This window comes from Manacus candei, unplaced genomic scaffold (genome assembly GCF_025592945.1).
Source record: "Manacus candei isolate 608988 ecotype Guabito, Panama unplaced genomic scaffold, ASM2559294v1 h1tg000078l, whole genome shotgun sequence".
Classification (NCBI taxonomy): Eukaryota; Metazoa; Chordata; class Aves; order Passeriformes; family Pipridae; genus Manacus; species Manacus candei.
In genome coordinates this window covers 2,907,008-2,924,846 of record NW_026138126.1, presented here as the reverse complement: position 1 = coordinate 2,924,846, position 17,839 = coordinate 2,907,008, and the positions used below count along the sequence as shown (strand labels likewise).

Below are 17,839 nucleotides of genomic sequence, written 5' to 3'. Positions count from 1 at the left end.
AACCAGAGGTGTGGGCAGGGGGAGTGAGCAGCATCTGCTTTGGGAGGGTCTGGGTGGGAGCACTTGATTGGGGAGCACCATTCCTAAAACACCACAGAGGCTTTCACTCCAGACCCTCCATTCCATGGAGATCCAGCAGGCCTGGACCTTCCCAAGGGAAGGCTTCACCCCAACAGAACTGGTAAGGAGGGAGACTTCAGTGCAGGTGGTGGGTTTGTTGCCTAAAATCAGCTCTTGAAAGAAACCTCCAAGACCAAATTTGGGAGTTTGAGAAGCCAGGCCTTCTTTTATTGTGGTGCAGTGAAGTGACTCCAGCACGCCGGGTGCCCTGGGAATCAGTTCCCAAAGTGCACCCAGAGGGATCCTCACCACAGCTGTGTGACAGTTTTCACACCAGGCCTTCCTGGAGACCAGCTTGTAACCAGGAAGGAACGAGGAAGGTGACCCAGGAAGTGTTCCATGCTGTTCCTTTATGTCACCTGGGGTATAAATAAGGCAGAGATAAGAGGGTTCGCTCTCTTCCTTTGCGGCGAGGTTCGAGAACGGTGGGTGCCTGTCTTGGTCTCGCTCATCTGGAGCTGAGGCCCACAGTGGCTGCTGTTCTCTGCCCCGCGTGAGGGGACAGTGCTGGGCCGCGTCCAGCCGTCCTGCTCCTCTCAAGGGAAGTGGGGAGATTTTGCCAGTTCTTTAGTTTGCTGGTTACCGGGTTTTTAGATTGTGTAGACCTGCTTTGATTCCGTCCCTTTTCATCCTTTTTTTGTCCTTTTTTCCCTTCTCCCTTCCCCTCTTCCCTTTAGGAAGCTATTTGGGGTTTCTGGGGTTATAGGTATATAGTATTTCTCACGGTATATATCTGTTTTATATGTAAAATATATATTTGCTATAGCTTTGGCTGTTTGGGTTTTTTTTCTCCCCTCTCTGGGAAGCAGGGCTCTGTTGTCGAGAGTTGGAGATTTGGTGGGAAGCCAGCTCCAAACTTGCACAAGCTGATATGTTAGTATGACATGATTCTTCCTGTTTTGTTCCCCACATTCCTGTTCCATATCCATGACATTTCTCAACACTTCTTACCATGCATACATGTCCTATTAAGGTCTCTGAGGGGCTTCATTGGGGATCTCTGGTGGTCATCTGCGTCTGGAGCCCCCAAAGTTCTGAGTGACTGCCTTATGACCTCCTTTAAGACAATACCCCTGGTTCTACATCAACCCAGCATCGCCTGCTCGGCTGCTTCAGCTCCTTTCTTCATGGATTCCCCACCTTGCTTGGCTGCTTTCTTCCAATCAAAGCACAGGAATTTTTCTCTGGGACCTTCTGCTGCAAACACTATGAGTTCTTGTTCCATCTCTAAACCCCAAGATCCCATTGCAACAAGTGCCCAGCCCCTCCTCCTGGAGAAAAGGTGTGCACAGGTTGATGATGTGTTCTGTCAGGAGCAGGGAAGAGTTCAAAGGCTGTGCAGTATTAGAGGAGCTGAGGTGGATGCAGGTGGGTGGGTTTAGAACCAGGTTTCTGGGACCGTCAGCACTGAGAATGAGGCGCCTCAGATCTGGTGGCCCACAAAAGCAGGACTCTGCTTCAGTCTCCACCCTTCAGCATCACAACCAAACCCGGAATCAACACTTTAGCAGCTGTAGACACCCCTGAGCAAGGTCTGTCTGCCAGGAGAAAGTGCAGCAGCAGAACACAGCAGACCCCCTAAAAGAAAGGATGAGTGCTCCCAGTGGGGGACTGTGTTAAGGGCCACTGAGGCACTCATCTGCCAGCCCTGCAGGGAGTCACCAGAGGTCTCCCCCCTTCTGGCAGCTGAGCTCGGAGAGGTTGCTGAGAGGCTGCCACAACCTGTCAAGAGTTTCCCCACACCAAGGGAAGGTTTCCCCTGGCCCCCTGGGAGAAAACCAAGGTGGCAGCCATTCCCATGCTGCTGGCTCCATGTGTTTGCCCCAGACAAAGGCAAAGGGGCAGGGGGTTCCCACAGCAACTCTTTCCCTTCCTCCAGCACAGAAAACTGTGGGAAAATGGGGACAAAAGCTCCACTGTGCTGGGGGTTGGTTCTGTGTGGCAGCTGGGGCTTAGCCACGGGCAGCTCTGCAGTGGCTCCTCTCTCTCTGGGCACTGTGGGGTGGCTCCAGAGCTCTCCTTCTGGGCTTGGCTGCTCCCTTCCCTGGGGCCACCTCCCACACTACTGCTGTCTTCCAGCTCCCTCTGGAGTCCTCATTTCACTGCTTTGTTCAGCTCCACCTGTTTGGAGCTGTGGCTCCAAGGGATGAGGAGGGGACTGCTGGTGGTGGCAGGGTCTGGATCCACAGAGGTTTATCCTGACACCTTTTTCCTGAAGAGTCGGAGCAAAAATGACACACATCTGGATTCTGGCGCTCGGCCTTTCCTGCCGAAAAACACCCCCGAGATGTGACATGGACGGTATTGAACATCCGGTGCTAAAACTCCACCTCCTATCTCTGAATCCAGGATATTACCCACTGTCAGGGCTGACAGAGGGTCTGTTAGCTCTTTGGAAGAAGATTTTGACCTGGGAAAGTTACGGGTGTATCCTTGAGATAGGAGAGGTATGTACGGAGCCCTGGCTGAAAGAAGACAGCTATGGAGTGTTTAGGTTTAGTCCTGTGAGAACACCAACTTTGCCAACAGTATTGCTAACAAATAATAGCTAATTAAAAAATACAATCACCTGCCTGCCTGCTGATGCTTGCTGACATGAGATATAAAAAGACTTGTGGGAAATAATAAAGAAACTGGTACTTTGCTCGGTACTGGACTGTTCGTGTTTTTTCTTTACTTTTGACCGCTGCAACAATAACAACCCACCCCTCAGTCTGTACCATCCACATCCTGCTCAGCTTTAACACCTTTCAACTATATCCATAGAACTCTAAACAAGCAAAGCTATTATTTCAGGAGTCACAGACCATCCCCCAAGCTGTTGGCTGAGTTCATTTAGTCCATCACTGGTGTAACTGGAGCAGTCCATACTCATTCTCCATGGCACTTACAGGATACAGTGGCAGTGGCATTCAGCAACCAGTATGACATGTGCAATTCAACAGTACAGGCTGTTCTCACCCAAAAATCAAATCCCCTGGAGGTACAAATTGTCTTTGCCCATCCCTCTGCATCACTCACCAAGTCCCTGAGCAAAACCAATCCCACGCATAGCTTTGCCTTTGCCTGAGGCAAGACTGATCCAGAGTGTTGTCTCCAAACATTTCTCATGTGCACCACAGGGACTTTATCCCCTTCTGTGCTATGTGGGGGTTCTGACTGGGCAGGGCCAGCTGGGTTGGTGGAGGCTGGTGTAATAGATTAGCAGTAGTAAAGTAATTTACTCATAAAATTAGTAGTAGTAATTTACTCATTCAATGGTATTGCATGTTATATTTATATATATATATATATATATATATATATTATTGTAATCAATGTTCTGTTAAGGCCAAAGGACTGTAAGTTCCAGAATGGGTAATTAACCTGTCAGTATTATAGGTTGATAGTCCTGCAGCTTGCAGTTCTTAAGCTGACAAGACAAATTATTATGCCTTGTTGAATAAGTCTTTTGTATCTTGTTTTTCTAAAAGTATATTGTCTAAAAGTGTACGCCTAAAGTAACGAAGGGAAGGACAAGGATCAAAGGGTCAAGTACGAGGATGATAAAGAGGATCCAAGATGAACATCTGGAGGGACCCACACACTAGGCCCCAAGGACGAAGAACGAATTAAAACTATGGGTAGGAAAGTCCCTGGCAACTGAAGCGGGCCTGCAAGAGAACCAACCAGAACCAGACCTGTGAACTCGGATCCAATAGAGGGATAACAAGTGACTATGGGAGGGAAATGGATAAGGGGATAAAGGTTACTGGTTTTGCCCACTGCTTTGCTGGCCGTGAGTGGAGCAGGGGTCTCCCCGGCAGCCCAGCGCGCTGATTTGCTTGTTTGCATTTTATAGAAATCTTTAATAAATTTTTGTTGCTATATTTCGGCCTAAGTTTCATTTACCTATAACACTGGGGTGTGAACTAACCAGGTGGCCTTCTCTAAATGTGGATCCCAGCGTTTGAAGGCCTCACCACCCATTGCTTTCCATGTGGTTTTTAACAGTCCATTGTACCATTCCACTTTCCCAGAGGCTGGTGCACGACAGGGAATATGATCCACCCACTCCATCCTGAGCTCTCTGCCCAGGTGCCTGTGAGGCTATTTTTGAAAGGAGCCCCATTGTCCCATTCAGTTCTGGCTGGGGGGCCACATCACCCCAGAACCTGCTTTTCCAGGCCCAGGATGGTGTTCCAGGCAGGGCTGTGAGGCATAGGATGTGTCACCAGCCATCCAGGGACTGTTTCCACCACTGTCAGCACACAGCACATACCTTGGTGGGTCTGGGGAGTCTGATGTGATGGGATGGGATGGGATGGGATCACTCTGCCAGGCCTCCCCAGATTTTGATTTCAACCATCATCCCCCACATCACAGAGGCTTTACCTGCCTGGCCCTGATTGATTGCAGCACATGATTCACAGTCATGGATAACCTGAGATGGTTAATTCCCCTTGGTCATGAGCCCATCTCTATGTTGCATCTCTTCCCTCCTGACCTGAGGTGTCATGGGCCCATGAAGCCAGAAATAGTTCACCTTTATGTTGCCAGTCCAGATCCACCTCAGACACTTTAATCTCAGCAGCTTGATCCACCTGTCTGTTGTTGGGATGTTCTTCAGTAGCCCGACTTTTGGGTACCAGCCTCAGTGCTGCCCCAGTCCTGTCCCTGCCCCAGGAGCTTGCACACAGCCTGGCCACGGAGACCCCCGTTCCCTGGGGGAGGATGCACGTCAGTGGGTGGGGGCACATCTGCAGTGCAGACACCTGGACCTGAGCCTGGCAGTCCCTGGGGCTGCAGGAGCAGAACAGGCAGGTCTGGGCACAAACCAGTGCAGACCAGGAGAGATGTTACCCCAAGACCCAGAACTCGAGGCCCCAAATTCCTGTTTCTTTCTCCATGCAAAGGAAGGGGCTGAGGATGTCACCTCAGGTGTCTTTGGTGCTGGTGGTGGCTCAACAGATCAGCACAAGAAGCTCAGCTGGGGGTGTGGCAGCCACCGAGTCCCAAGCCATGACAAGCCCAGGCTGGGACAAGCTCCAGGTGCTTTGAACCTAAAGAGTTCTTCCAAAGCAGAAGATACATTTTTTTTTCTCCTCAACAGAGGACAGTTCTCCCTCTTCTTCCCTCCTGAAACTCACCTCTTCCACTCATCTCCTCCACCTCATTCACCAAGGTCTCACTCTCTTCTCTCTCCAGCCTGGATGACAGCACATGTACAGAAAATCAACAGGAGGGCAGGAAGGATTCCCTGTTGAAGGTGACAATGGCAGGACTCTGAGACTGCCTAAAGATGACAAAGCAGAGAAGCAAGGATGGAAAGGTCACATTATTCCAGCACTCTTTATACAGTCAGCACTCACCTGTAGGTGGGCTGCAGGAAGGGAGGTTTGGGATGAGTTGGCAGGTCTTCAGACTGTGCCCCACTCCCCTGATCTCTTGTCAGCTCCTGGCTGGACTGAGCTTGCCCAGCACTTGCAGCTTGTTTGAGTGAGCAGAGCACAGTGCAGAGGGGCTGGATGGCCTGGAGAGCACAGCTAGAACTGGGAGTGTGTCTGGGGGACCAGCCCATGGAGCTTCTCCCTCCCCTCCTCTGGGCAATGCCCCCCCTGCCCTGAAGCTTCCAGCCCACCTGTGACCTCATCTAACACTTGAATTTGGCTGCTCTTCCTGCTCCTACAGTGCCCAGCCCTGTCTGCAGCACAGGCTCTGCCACAGGGCCCCTCCCTCCTGCAGCTGCAGGGGGGTCAAAAGAGCCCCTGAGCACTGCAGGAACCTGGATCTCCCTGGGCAGGATGCTCAGAGCCCTCCTGGCTCAGCAGCACCACAGGCACCTCCAGCCCGCTGGGAGGGCACTTGGGGACAGCAGGCACAGAGCAGTGGCCCTGCTCTGGGTGTCCAGGCTGCACACTGGGGCGAGGGAGAGGGCTGGCTCCTGCCCTGGCTCTTTGCCCAGGTTTCTCCTGCTGCCAAGGGGATCATGGTGGAGATGTTTGCAGGGCATGTGCCGCCTCCATGGCTCAGCTGGTAAATGGGGGACAGCACTTGCTGGGCTTTGCAGCACAGCTCTGTATTCTCCAGGCAGTTGTTTGTGTGCCCTGGGGTTGATGGCCTCATCCCCACTCATAGGGAACTCAGGGGGGTCCACTCTGCTTTGTCCCATAACTCTGAAAGCCACAAAATCCATCAGGGTGAGAGGGCAGCTGTTGCCAGGTGGCTCTGCTGCCTGGAGCTGGGATATGGTCTGGGAAAGCAGGACTGGGGACAGGCTGGTTTGGGAGGAACCACAGGAAAAGACAAAGACACAGACACACAGACACACAGACACACAGACACAGAGACACACAGACACACACACACAGACACACAGACATACAGACAGACACAAAGACACAGACACATAAAGGTTAGGTGTGGGAGGTTACCTTGGCTGAACGCCAGGGGTTCACCGAGGCTGTGCTGATTCCTCCCCAAGGGGGATGGAAAAAAAACCCATAAAATCCGGGATTTCCTAAGAAAGGCAGTTTTATAATTATACGGAGAAAAAAGGAAAAAAACTGATGTAACATTACAAACACACAGGCAAAGGAAATTAACAGTAAAATTCTACTTTCCACAAGAACTGATGATCCCGTGCCACCAGGAGCTGTTCCCAGCAGCTCTCCTGGAAGAGGAGAGCCAGCACCTTCCTCCTCGCTTTTTTATATCTGAGCTGACATAACATGTTATGGAATACCTCATTGGTCCTTATACATCAGATGACTTCTTCTAGATCCCTCCTAGGGAAAGGATGTTATTCAGCTAAACAAACCCACTACCCACAGACACAGACACACAGACAGAGACACACAGAGACAGACACAGAGACACAGACAGACACACAGACACAGACACACAGACATACAGACACACAGACACACAGACATGCCCAGTCACACCACCAGACAAAGGCACAGGTCCCCTGTGGCACCCACATCACCCCAGCACAGGCAGCCACGTCCGCTCCTCCTGCAGGGCTGGCAGGGGGTCACTGCTGCAGGTGACCCAGGCCACCCTCTCTGCCTTCCTGTGCCCATCTGCACACACCTCCAGCAATGGCACAGCCCATCTGGCCAAGGGGTGCCCCTGTCCCACCCCAGGGCCCTCTGACCCCCCACAGCCAGCTTGATGCTCTCTGCAAACCCGCAGCCCTCACACACGCAGCCCTCAGGCCCCCCACACTTCTGGCACCCCTGACACCAGCAGGGACCCTCGGCCTGACTCCTACCCCTGCCTGCCCCTGGGCTCTCCAACTCACTGGCCAGCCAAACTCAGGGACAGGCTCCCTTGTGCTGGTGACCAGTCCCTTTTGCACCCTTTTGGCCTCTCCCCTGCCTTGTCCTCCCCGACTCCTTCCACTCCACATGGCTTTAGTGCTCACACCTTTCCACTGGAACCCTCAGGTGTCTGGGACCCACGGTTTTCCTCCCCAGCTTCCATCCCCAGCTGTGCAGAGGTACAGTAATAAAAGCCAGGGTGGATGTCCCTGGAGTGACACCTCTGGATCTGTGATCCCAGCAATCAGCACCAGTGAGGAGCTTGGCTCATAACACTTCTTTCTGCTGTCCTTTGCTGTACACATCTGTGTCACTGGACCCATCCCTTGCTGCTTCCCTGTGTTCCTTGTCACCCCTTTTGGCCAGGGCCCTGATCAGCTCCCTTTGCCCCAGCAGGTGCCCCCAGGCCTGACTGGGCTGGGAGGGGGCCGGAACCCCCAGGGCTGAGCGCCCACGGGCACTGCCTTTGCCTCCCTCAGGGCAGCAGCTTTGCCTCAACCAACCACCCTCCATGGCCTTGCCTCTGGGCTGCCAATTGCTTTTAAGAGTGAAGCTGCTGCTGCTGGGCTTTGCTCCCACCCACTGCCTCTGGGGGTGAATCCCGGCTCCATCACCTCCCTCCTGCCCAAATGGCCTCTGGGCTCATGCCAGGGATGTGCAAAGTGCTGCCACCTCTGTCCCCTCCTGAGCCCAGGGAGCAGCCCTGGAGAGCCCCTGCAGCAGGGGTGTGCCTGGGCATGCTGCCAGAAGGGCATGTCCAGATTAAAAACTCGCCAAATTACTCAACAACTTTCACTTTTGACAGGAGGCAGAGCAAGAGAAAACAGGTGTCAGCCTGGGACGGGGTGATAAGTTTTTTGGTTTTCAGACAGCTTAGCTGGGATCAGGGGACCCCTCCAAGGTGCCTGGTGACGGCCAAGCAGCTCCTGCTCCAGCCCAGAGTCCAGGAAAGAGCTCAGGGTCTCCAGGTACGTGGCATCTTTTGGGAAAGATGGGATGGATATCGCCCCCTGCCATCCACCAGAACCGGACACAGTTTCCACTTCCCGTCAGCAAAGTGGAACCAAGTCAGTGGCAAAAAGGGGGGTGGGTGGCAGGGCCTTGGATTAGTGCTTGGACTCTTTGGCTTCCCTTGCTCCAAAGCCTTCTCCCACTCTCAGGGAGGTGCAGGCAATGAGTCCTGACTTGCTCAGCGTTTGTCCTTCTCCCCCTGCCCCTGTGAGTCTCTTTCTTAAGGCTGGATCAGAAAAGCCAGGGCTCCATAGGAAAACAACTGCCCCTTTCTGCTGGAATTGGAGGAGATGGTGCAGCTTGTCCTTTGCCTTCCCATGGGAAATTCCCACCACTTTTGGTACCAGTCAGGTCCTTTGCCTATAAAGCACTAACCAAAGTCAGTCTGATGAGGGAAAATCGATTTCAACCTTGGGCATCCAAGTTTCTTCCCTTGACATTCCAGAAAGGGCTGAAATCAGCAATGAACCCCTTGCAAAGTGAATTCATCCTGGTTGGTTGCTTGGTTGGTTTCGTTGTTTTAAATTCCCTTGTTTGTCTTCCCTTTTGCCCTTTGCCTCTCCTTCCCCATCTCCAGGTTGTGCTCCAGGGAGGAGGATGCTCTGTGGTTCCCCCATCCACTGCTCTCTACTGGCTTTTGTCATTTCCACTTTAGTTTTCCAAGTTCCTCAGGGGCACTCAGGTAAGAATCCCCCTGTTCTTGCTGGATGCTGTGCCATGGCTTCCAGGTAGAATATCTTGCTGGCTGCCAGTGCAGCAGCTCGCTGGGAACAGCAGAGCAGAGAGCAGGGTCAGGCCCTTTCCTTTGCTGTTTGGTGTCCAGGCCGTGCTGCAGGGCAGGGTCCCTGTGCCAGCTGCCCTCAGCCCCTCGTCTGCCCCGGCACAGGGACGCTGCCAGCGCCATGGCCCAGCCCGGCAGCACCCCAACCCCGCGCAGCAGCCGCTGCTGTGTCCCAGCTCAGCTGCCTCAGCAAACTCACACTTCTCTCTTCTTCCTACGGGCTCTCTCCCAGCTCCACTCACCGTCACTGCACCCCCCGGCCCCATCACCGTGGCCAAGGGCGAGGACGTGCTGCTGCCCTGCCGCTTCTCCCCGGGGCACAATGCACAGGACACGGAGGTGACCTGGTTTCGGGAGCAGTTCTTGCCCTTTGTGCATCGCTACAAGTTGGGCCAGGACCAGTTTGGGGAGCAGATGGTTCAGTACCGAGGGCGCACTGAGCTGGGGAAGGACGGCCTTGCCAAGGGCAGCGCGGACTTGAGGATCTTCCATGTCCAACTCTCTGACACAGGGAATTACACCTGCTTTGTTCAACGGGGCTCAGATTACGACGAGGCTCTGGTGGAGCTCAAGGTGACAGGTCTGTAGTTTGTGTCCCTGGTACCTCTAATTTACTTGCTCACAACCAGTGCTCTTGTTCCCTGTCCTGCCCAGAAACAGTCTCAGGTGGTTGCTTTGGAAATAGAGTTTTATAGTCCCTTGGTGTAAAACATCAAGAATGTCTCAGAGAGGTAAAATTGCCCACTGAGTAGCCATAAGGAGCTCATGAAATACTTCCTTTTTCAGAAGTGTTTTTGATAATGTTTTCTTCATAAAAGTGGGTGTAAGAAAAAAAATCTGTCATTGGGTAATAAGGGAAGAATACTGAGATGCTTTTATGTTGTAATATCCAGGCCAGTGCATTATTTTGCTGCAGTAGTGGCCTCCAGAGCAAATGTCTCAGTTCCATGAAAGAGACTGCAAGAAATGTCCTGACTCCAGGTGACATTTGTCTGAAAAACAATCTGGGATTTGTCTCTGTCAGTTTATCCACGTCAGGGAGAGAAACAGCCCAAGCAGGTTATCCCCCTGATACCCAGGAGCCCGCAGGGTGACCCAGAGTCTCTCTCTTTGCCCGCAGCCAGCGGCTCTGCCCCGCTCATGGCGCTGGAGCGCTACGAGCACGGGGGGATCCGGGTGGCCTGTCGCTCTGCCGGCTGGTACCCACGGCCCCGGGTGCTGTGGCACGATCCCCACGGGCGCCATCTCCCGTCCCTGTCGGAAAACGCTACCCAGGACAAGAACGGGCTCTTTGCAGCTGAGAGCAGCATCATCCTCACCAGGGCTGGGAACCAGGAACTCTCCTGCTCGGTGCAGCACCTCCCGCACACAGCAGGGCAGGGATCAGCCCTTTACGTGTCAGGTGAGTCGAGGATGGGCACGGCCCTGCCGACGGGCCCCCCGGAGCTGTGCTGGGCACAGCACCCCCAGGCCCCTGGCAGGACAGTGCTCAGCGTGTCAAGGCCATTTCCATCCCACCTGTGCAAACGGCCGCGGCTTTCGGCAGCGTTGGTGCAGGAGCGCTGCCAAAACCCACCGGGGCCGTCTGCAGGGGCCGGTCAGGGGGGCAAAGCTACAACCCTCCCTGTGGCAGAGTTCATACAGACCCCTGGCTGAAAGAAGCACATTCCTAACACTGGAGCTAAATCCATTTTCACTGGGTGATTGGTTTGGGGCTGGGAATATATCAGAGCAGAGATGCAATGATGAACTGCATTAACCATACACCAAAGGGCACTGCAGTAGCACGACCTTTCCACCTCCACCCTGCTGCACTTGGAGTTTAGAAATTAACAAGTCCTGGAGACTTTATTTCCTAGGAAACTATTACTTTTTTCCTGGTGATGCTGCTCTGCAGTGGAGTGTTGCTCTTGATGCACATGTCACCCTATTTCTGATCCTACGTTGCTTAAGGAAATATGTATTTGGTTTTTCCCAAAGAAGATGAAAGCATGATTTAATCAGAAATCACTTGGTTACAAATCCATCTTCCCTTTAAAAGTCGTCCGCAATGCAGACAAAATGTCATCAACCTCAGACAGGTGCAAAATTGCCAAAATGGATTTTTTGTCATTTTTTGCCCTTCTGTGGAGCACAGTCTGGTTTTCACCCTCAATGGGATTCAGATGGAATGACCTTTTATGAAACAGAAATAATCTCCTTTCAATTGCTACTTGCACAGTAACCTCCCTTTGGGGATTTTATTTTTCAGATCCCTTTTTCCAAGATGCCCATCCTTGGAAGATTGCCCTGAGCGTGGCCCTGGTTGCTGTGGTTACTCTCCTTATTATCACTGTTTATCTTCTTAAAATTAAAGGTACCATCCTGGGTTTGGGGCTGGAGAAGTGGCTGGGCAGCCATCCTACTCAGCCACCTCTAGTCCTGAGGGATGAGGGGGTTGAGAAACACCAGGATGGAACCAGAGTCCTGTCCTGGTGTCTCAGGCACATGTTTGGTACCAGGGAACTTGAAAACCCAATGGCCTTAACTTCTGTCAGAGAAGAAAAGAAAGCTTTGTTCTCCCAGAAGAAGGCAAGGCAGGAAGTTGGCATTAAAGCAGCATCAGCTGCTCCTCTGCCCCAGCACAGAAAGGGAGCAAGAATTTGCCTTGACCTGCAAAGAATCCCTGGCAGTTTGGGGGGCCTGGCAGGGCCTCCTTTCCTTCCAAAGATCCCTCTGATGGGAGATGGTGCAGAGGAATAAAGGGAACTGAAATCCTCTCTTTCTTCCTGGCAGGAGATGGGGCCGCTGGGTCGTGCGGGCGCTGCAGCTCGTCCAGACCCCGTGGCCCTTCTGCCCTGGGGGGGCTGTAACTCCTGCTGGGGGTCCATCAGTGCTCGTTGGAGGGGATGAGTTTCTAAATTATTTGCATTTCTTTCTTTCTTCACAGGAAAGCAGCAGAAAGAAATAGGTAAGCTTTACTTTCCACTGTCCCCAGTTTCCTGCTGGGGGTCCATTAGTGCTCTTAGGAGGGGATGAGTTTCTAAATTATTTGAATTTCTTTCTTTCTTCACAGGAAAGCAGCAGAAAGAAATAGGTAAGCTTTACTTTCCATTGTCCAGAAACTGGGGAACTCTTCCAATGGAAGAATTCATGGGTCACATTTCTGGAGGACATGAGGAAGGGAAATGCTTTGGCCAGTGGCTACATCCCATGTGAATTAATTTGTTTAATGCCGTTGTAATTTTCAGGAAAATCATTGCAGAACCAAAGCAAATGTGAATAGATGTTGTAGCAACAATAACTTGGCTTTTCAAAGGGCTCTCGAGGTTCTTGCCAAGCCTGGAGGAAGCTTTGGGGTAGCACATTTCATTGTGCAGGGGCCTCAGCTGTTCTGAGCACTGCAGAGCACAGGCACAGGGCCCTTAGGGAGCACTGCAGGGGACATTTCACCCCACGCTCCTCCCTTGGTGCTGCAAAGCTGCCCCTTCAGCGCTGCCCTGGAGCTGGAGCCCGTGCTCAGGTCTCCAGCAGCACGGTCTGATCTCTGCCCACAGCGGGCTCAGGGAGGGTGGGTGAGACCCAAAAAAGTCTTGGGAAGACAGGTCCTGAGGAGCTCCTGGGCTGCAGCTTTTCCCTTGGGAGTACTTTCAGCCTCCTCCATATCCCAGCAAGTCTATCCTGGAAAAGGATATTTTACAGCCTGTGGAGGGTGGTGGGTCCATTTGGGCTTTTTTCTCTCACTTTTAAAGTGTGAAGTGAACCAAAAAGTGGTTCACTTCATGGTTCCCTTGGTGATAGGTGGACAGAGAGAGTGAATTTGGGAATCCAAAATGAAAGGTGTCTGAGGATGGGATCGGGTGGGGGCAGCAGTAGAAGTGGCAGGGTGGGAGTGCCCTGGTGCCCTTGGAGATGAGGGACCTGCCAGAGATCATTTCCTGCCCCCAGGTTGAGCAGGACAACCTGCCCCATGGGCGGGGGAGCAGAGCTGCAGGCTGGGGGTGGGACAGGGCTTTGCACTGCTCAGCCTTGGCACAAACCCGCCCTCCAGCCCGTGCAGGCGGTCCCAGGAGAGGGCAGACAGGGGATGTCCAAATCAGTGGCCCACAACCCATTTGTGCTGCTTTCTCTTCCTTTTCAGAGGAACAAGCCCAGGAACTCGGTGAGTATCATTCTCTTCTCTTTGTGGGAGTCTTCTCAGTTGGGCATTTTTTCTCCCCTGTGTTTTTCATGTGTGCCCTCCTTTTGGGCACAGAACAAATACAGAACTTGATTCAGAAACATTCTTTTCCGTTGGTCTCTGTGTGGTTTTAGGCTCTTCCTTGTAATAGTTCTGTACTAAGAAGAAAATTCTTTCAGTTCTCAAAGTCCAAACTGACCATAAATGCATGTCCCAGTCAGGACAGGCAGTGTGATTGGATTTGTAGGAAATGGGTGGAGCCCTTCCATGTAGTCAGACACTCAAGTTTTGAAGCAACTCGCTGTGAGATGACTTTGACAAAGATAACAACAATTCAGAAAATGTGCACCTCCACTGGCATATCATTCCCCTGAGCTAACCCAGCCCCAGTGTGTTCCATTGCCTCTGACCTGTGTTTTTTGTGGGTTTTTTTAAAGCCTGGAGAAGACACGCAGTGCCTATAGAAGCAGGTAACTAAGTTTGGTCTTTCCTGGTGCTGAATCATCTTGCCTGCTTTAATGGCCCTTCCTGGCAGTTCCCCTCCTGCAAGTGATGCTGCTGGGACCAGGCATGCTTCTGCTGAGCCTCCCTTTCCTTTGCTGCATGTCCCACTTCCAGGCAAATCTGGAGGATCCTTGTCCTTGGTGAGCTGTGCACAATTCTTCATCCTGGAGCTCTGCTGATGATCCTCTTCCCTCTCTGCTCCCTCTGTTCTCTCTGCTGCAGTTTCTCTTCCTTGCACTCATGTTGTCACCTTGTGCACCTTGCCATGCCACACTGCCAGCTCTCCCTCCCCCCCTGCTTCTTCCTTAGGCAGCCCCAGCAAAGATGTGTCCTGGGCCGAGCTCTGCCCTGATGTGTTGATTCCATCTCTCCTGCAGGGAACGTGGTTCTGGATCCAGACACAGCCCACTGCGAGCTTTTCCTGTCTGCCAATGGCAAAAGGGTGACACGAGTTGACACACGACGGAACATCCCCGACACCCCTGAGAGATTTAACGTGTGCCACTGTGTTCTGGGCCGTGAGGGCTTCACCTCGGGAGACACTACTGGGAGGTGAAGGTGGAGAATGCAGGAGGATGGATTGTGGGGATTTTTAGAGAAGATGTGAGAAGGAAGGCATCTGGGCAGTGGGGAAACACACAGTCATGAAAGCTTTCACCTCCCCTAGTCCCACTCAATTTCCTGAAATCAAGGCTCCCAGGCGGATCCGGGTCTCTCTGGATTATGAAATGGGACTGGTGTCATTTTTCAGTGTTGATGAGGGGATTCCCATCTTCGTGTTTCCACGGGTATCATTTGGGGGGAAAAAAGTCCACCCTTGGGTCTCTCTAGGTCCTGAGACATGTCTGAAAATGTGGCCCTGATGAAGAGGAGGCAGTAAGAAAAGTGTCTCCTAGGGTGGAGATCTCGTTACCTCTCTGCACCTCTCTTCCATGCTGCATCTCTCCAAGATCTTTCTCTGAGGCCAGACATGCTGTTCTGGTCCCAGTGCAGATCAGTGGGAGAGGCCATGGCCAAGACCTTGTGTTATGAGTCCACCTCACATCATTTCCAGGTGTGGGGAAAAGGGACTTTCTCTCCTGCTTCTGAGGGTGTTCCTTACACGTGGAGGGTGGAACCATTGTTTCATTGTCTCAGGCTCAATGAGCACTTGACATGTAAACCACCCTCTCTTTGTACACTTCTCTTATTCCTATTGTTGCTCTTCCTGTTGGTTTTATGGTATCATTGCTGTTTCCAGGGAATTGTTCTTCTCTCCACCCATGATCTTTGCCTTTTGTGCTTTCAACCAGAGGTGTGGCCAGGGGGAGTGAGCAGCATCTGCTTTGGGAGGGTCTGGGTGGGAGCACTTGATTGGGGAGCACCATTCCTGAAACACCACAGAGGCTTTCACAGCAGACCCTCCATTCCATGGAGATCCAGCAGGCCTGGACCTTCCCAAGGGAAGGCTTCACCCCAACAGAACTGGTAAGGAGGGAGACTGCAGTCCAGGTGGTGGGTTTGTTGCCTAAACTCAGCTCTTGAAAGAAACCTCCAAGACCAAATTTGGGAGTTTGAGAAGCCAGGCCTTCTTTTATTAGGGTGCAGTGAAGTGACTCCAGCACGCCGGGTGCCCTGGGAATCAGTTCCCAAAGTGCACCCAGAGGGATCCTCACCACAGCTGTGTGACAGTTTTCACACCAGGCCTTCCTGGAGACCAGCTTGTAACCAGGAAGGAACGAGGAAGGTGACCCAGGAAGTGTTCCATGCTGTTCCTTTATGTCACCTGGGGTATAAATAAGGCAGAGATAAGAGGGTTCGCTCTCTTCCTTTGCGGCGAGGTTCGAGAACGGTGGGTGCCTGTCTTGGTCTCGCTCATCTGGAGCTGAGGCCCACAGTGGCTGCTGTTGTCTGCCCCGCGTGAGGGGACAGTGCTGGGCCGCGTCCAGCCGTCCTGCTCCTCTCAAGGGAAGTGGGGAGATTTTGCCAGTTCTTTAGTTTGCTGGTTACCGGGTTTTTAGATTGTGTAGACCTGCTTTGATTCCGTCCCTTTTCATCCTTTTTTTGTCCTTTTTTCCCTTCTCCCTTCCCCTCTTCCCTTTAGGAAGCTATTTGGGGTTTCTGGGGTTATAGGTATATAGTATTTCTCACGGTATATATCTGTTTTATATGTAAAATATATATTTGCTATAGCTTTGGCTGTTTGGGTTTTTTTTCTCCCCTCTCTGGGAAGCAGGGCTCTGTTGTCGAGAGTTGGAGATTTGGTGGGAAGCCAGCTCCAAACTTGCACAAGCTGATATGTTAGTATGACATGATTCTTCCTGTTTTGTTCCCCACATTCCTGTTCCATATCCATGACATTTCTCAACACTTCTTACCATGCATACATGTCCTATTAAGGTCTCTGAGGGGCTTCATTGGGGATCTCTGGTGGTCATCTGCGTCTGGAGCCCCCAAAGTTCTGAGTGACTGCCTTATGACCTCCTTTAAGACAATACCCCTGGTTCTACATCAACCCAGCATCGCCTGCTCGGCTGCTTCAGCTCCTTTCTTCATGGATTCCCCACCTTGCTTGGCTGCTTTCTTCCAATCAAAGCACAGGAATTTTTCTCTGGGACCTTCTGCTGCAAACACTATTAGTTCTTGTTCCATCTCTAAACCCCAAGATCCCATTGCAACAAGTGCCCAGCCCCTCCTCCTGGAGAAAAGGTGTGCACAGGTTGATGATGTGTTCTGTCAGGAGCAGGGAAGAGTTCAAAGGCTGTGCAGTATTAGAGGAGCTGAGGTGGATGCAGGTGGGTGGGTTTAGAACCAGGTTTCTGGGACCGTCAGCACTGAGAATGAGGCGCCTCAGATCTGGTGGCCCACAAAAGCAGGACTCTGCTTCAGTCTCCACCCTTCAGCATCACAACCAAACCCGGAATCAACACTTTAGCAGCTGTAGACACCCCTGAGCAAGGTCTGTCTGCCAGGAGAAAGTGCAGCAGCAGAACACAGCAGACCCCCTAAAAGAAAGGATGAGTGCTCCCAGTGGGGGACTGTGTTAAGGGCCACTGAGGCACTCATCTGCCAGCCCTGCAGGGAGTCACCAGAGGTCTCCCCCCTTCTGGCAGCTGAGCTCGGAGAGGTTGCTGAGAGGCTGCCACAACCTGTCAAGAGTTTCCCCACACCAAGGGAAGGTTTCCCCTGGCCCCCTGGGAGAAAACCAAGGTGGCAGCCATTCCCATGCTGCTGGCTCCATGTGTTTGCCCCAGACAAAGGCAAAGGGGCAGGGGGTTCCCACAGCAACTCTTTCCCTTCCTCCAGCACAGAAAACTGTGGGAAAATGGGGACAAAAGCTCCACTGTGCTGGGGGTTGGTTCTGTGTGGCAGCTGGGGCTTAGCCACGGGCAGCTCTGCAGTGGCTCCTCTCTCTCTGGGCACTGTGGGGTGGCTCCAGAGCTCTCCTTCTGGGCTTGGCTGCTCCCTTCCCTGGGGCCACCTCCCACACTACTGCTGTCTTCCAGCTCCCTCTGGAGTCCTCATTTCACTGCTTTGTTCAGCTCCACCTGTTTGGAGCTGTGGCTCCAAGGGATGAGGAGGGGACTGCTGGTGGTGGCAGGGTCTGGATCCACAGAGGTTTATCCTGACACCTTTTTCCTGAAGAGTCGGAGCAAAAATGACACACATCTGGATTCTGGCGCTCGGCCTTTCCTGCCGAAAAACACCCCCGAGATGTGACATGGACGGTATTGAACATCCGGTGCTAAAACTCCACCTCCTATCTCTGAATCCAGGATATTACCCACTGTCAGGGCTGACAGAGGGTCTGTTAGCTCTTTGGAAGAAGATTTTGACCTGGGAAAGTTACGGGTGTATCCTTGAGATAGGAGAGGTATGTACGGAGCCCTGGCTGAAAGAAGACAGCTATGGAGTGTTTAGGTTTAGTCCTGTGAGAACACCAACTTTGCCAACAGTATTGCTAACAAATAATAGCTAATT

The 17,839-nt window shown here is 52.4% G+C and overlaps 2 protein-coding genes across 3 annotated transcripts in view; both read left to right on the top strand.

Moving 5' to 3' along the window:
• The first annotated feature begins 79 nt into the window (after positions 1-79).
• Positions 80-15,142, top strand: LOC127481470 (butyrophilin subfamily 1 member A1-like). Its single transcript, XM_051810799.1, is given in 13 exon segments — positions 80-181; positions 8,302-8,392; positions 9,013-9,117; positions 9,449-9,796; positions 10,337-10,618; positions 11,468-11,572; positions 12,146-12,166; positions 12,272-12,292; positions 13,337-13,357; positions 13,813-13,845; positions 14,257-14,409; positions 14,412-14,486; positions 14,489-15,142. Coding segments are annotated over 13 exon segments (1,566 nt in total). The 5' UTR covers positions 80-124; the 3' UTR covers positions 14,743-15,142.
• LOC127481453 (thaicobrin-like) overlaps positions 89-17,839 on the top strand; it is a 43,944-nt gene continuing 26,193 nt past the window's right edge. The window contains exons 1-2 of one of the 2 annotated variants that reach the window (XM_051810777.1): positions 89-205; positions 15,371-15,710. The gene's annotated coding sequence lies outside the window, so the exon portion shown is untranslated. Of the gene's footprint in view, positions 546-15,370; positions 15,711-17,839 lie in introns of both variants that reach the window. The other variant, XM_051810775.1, reaches the window with a different exon arrangement.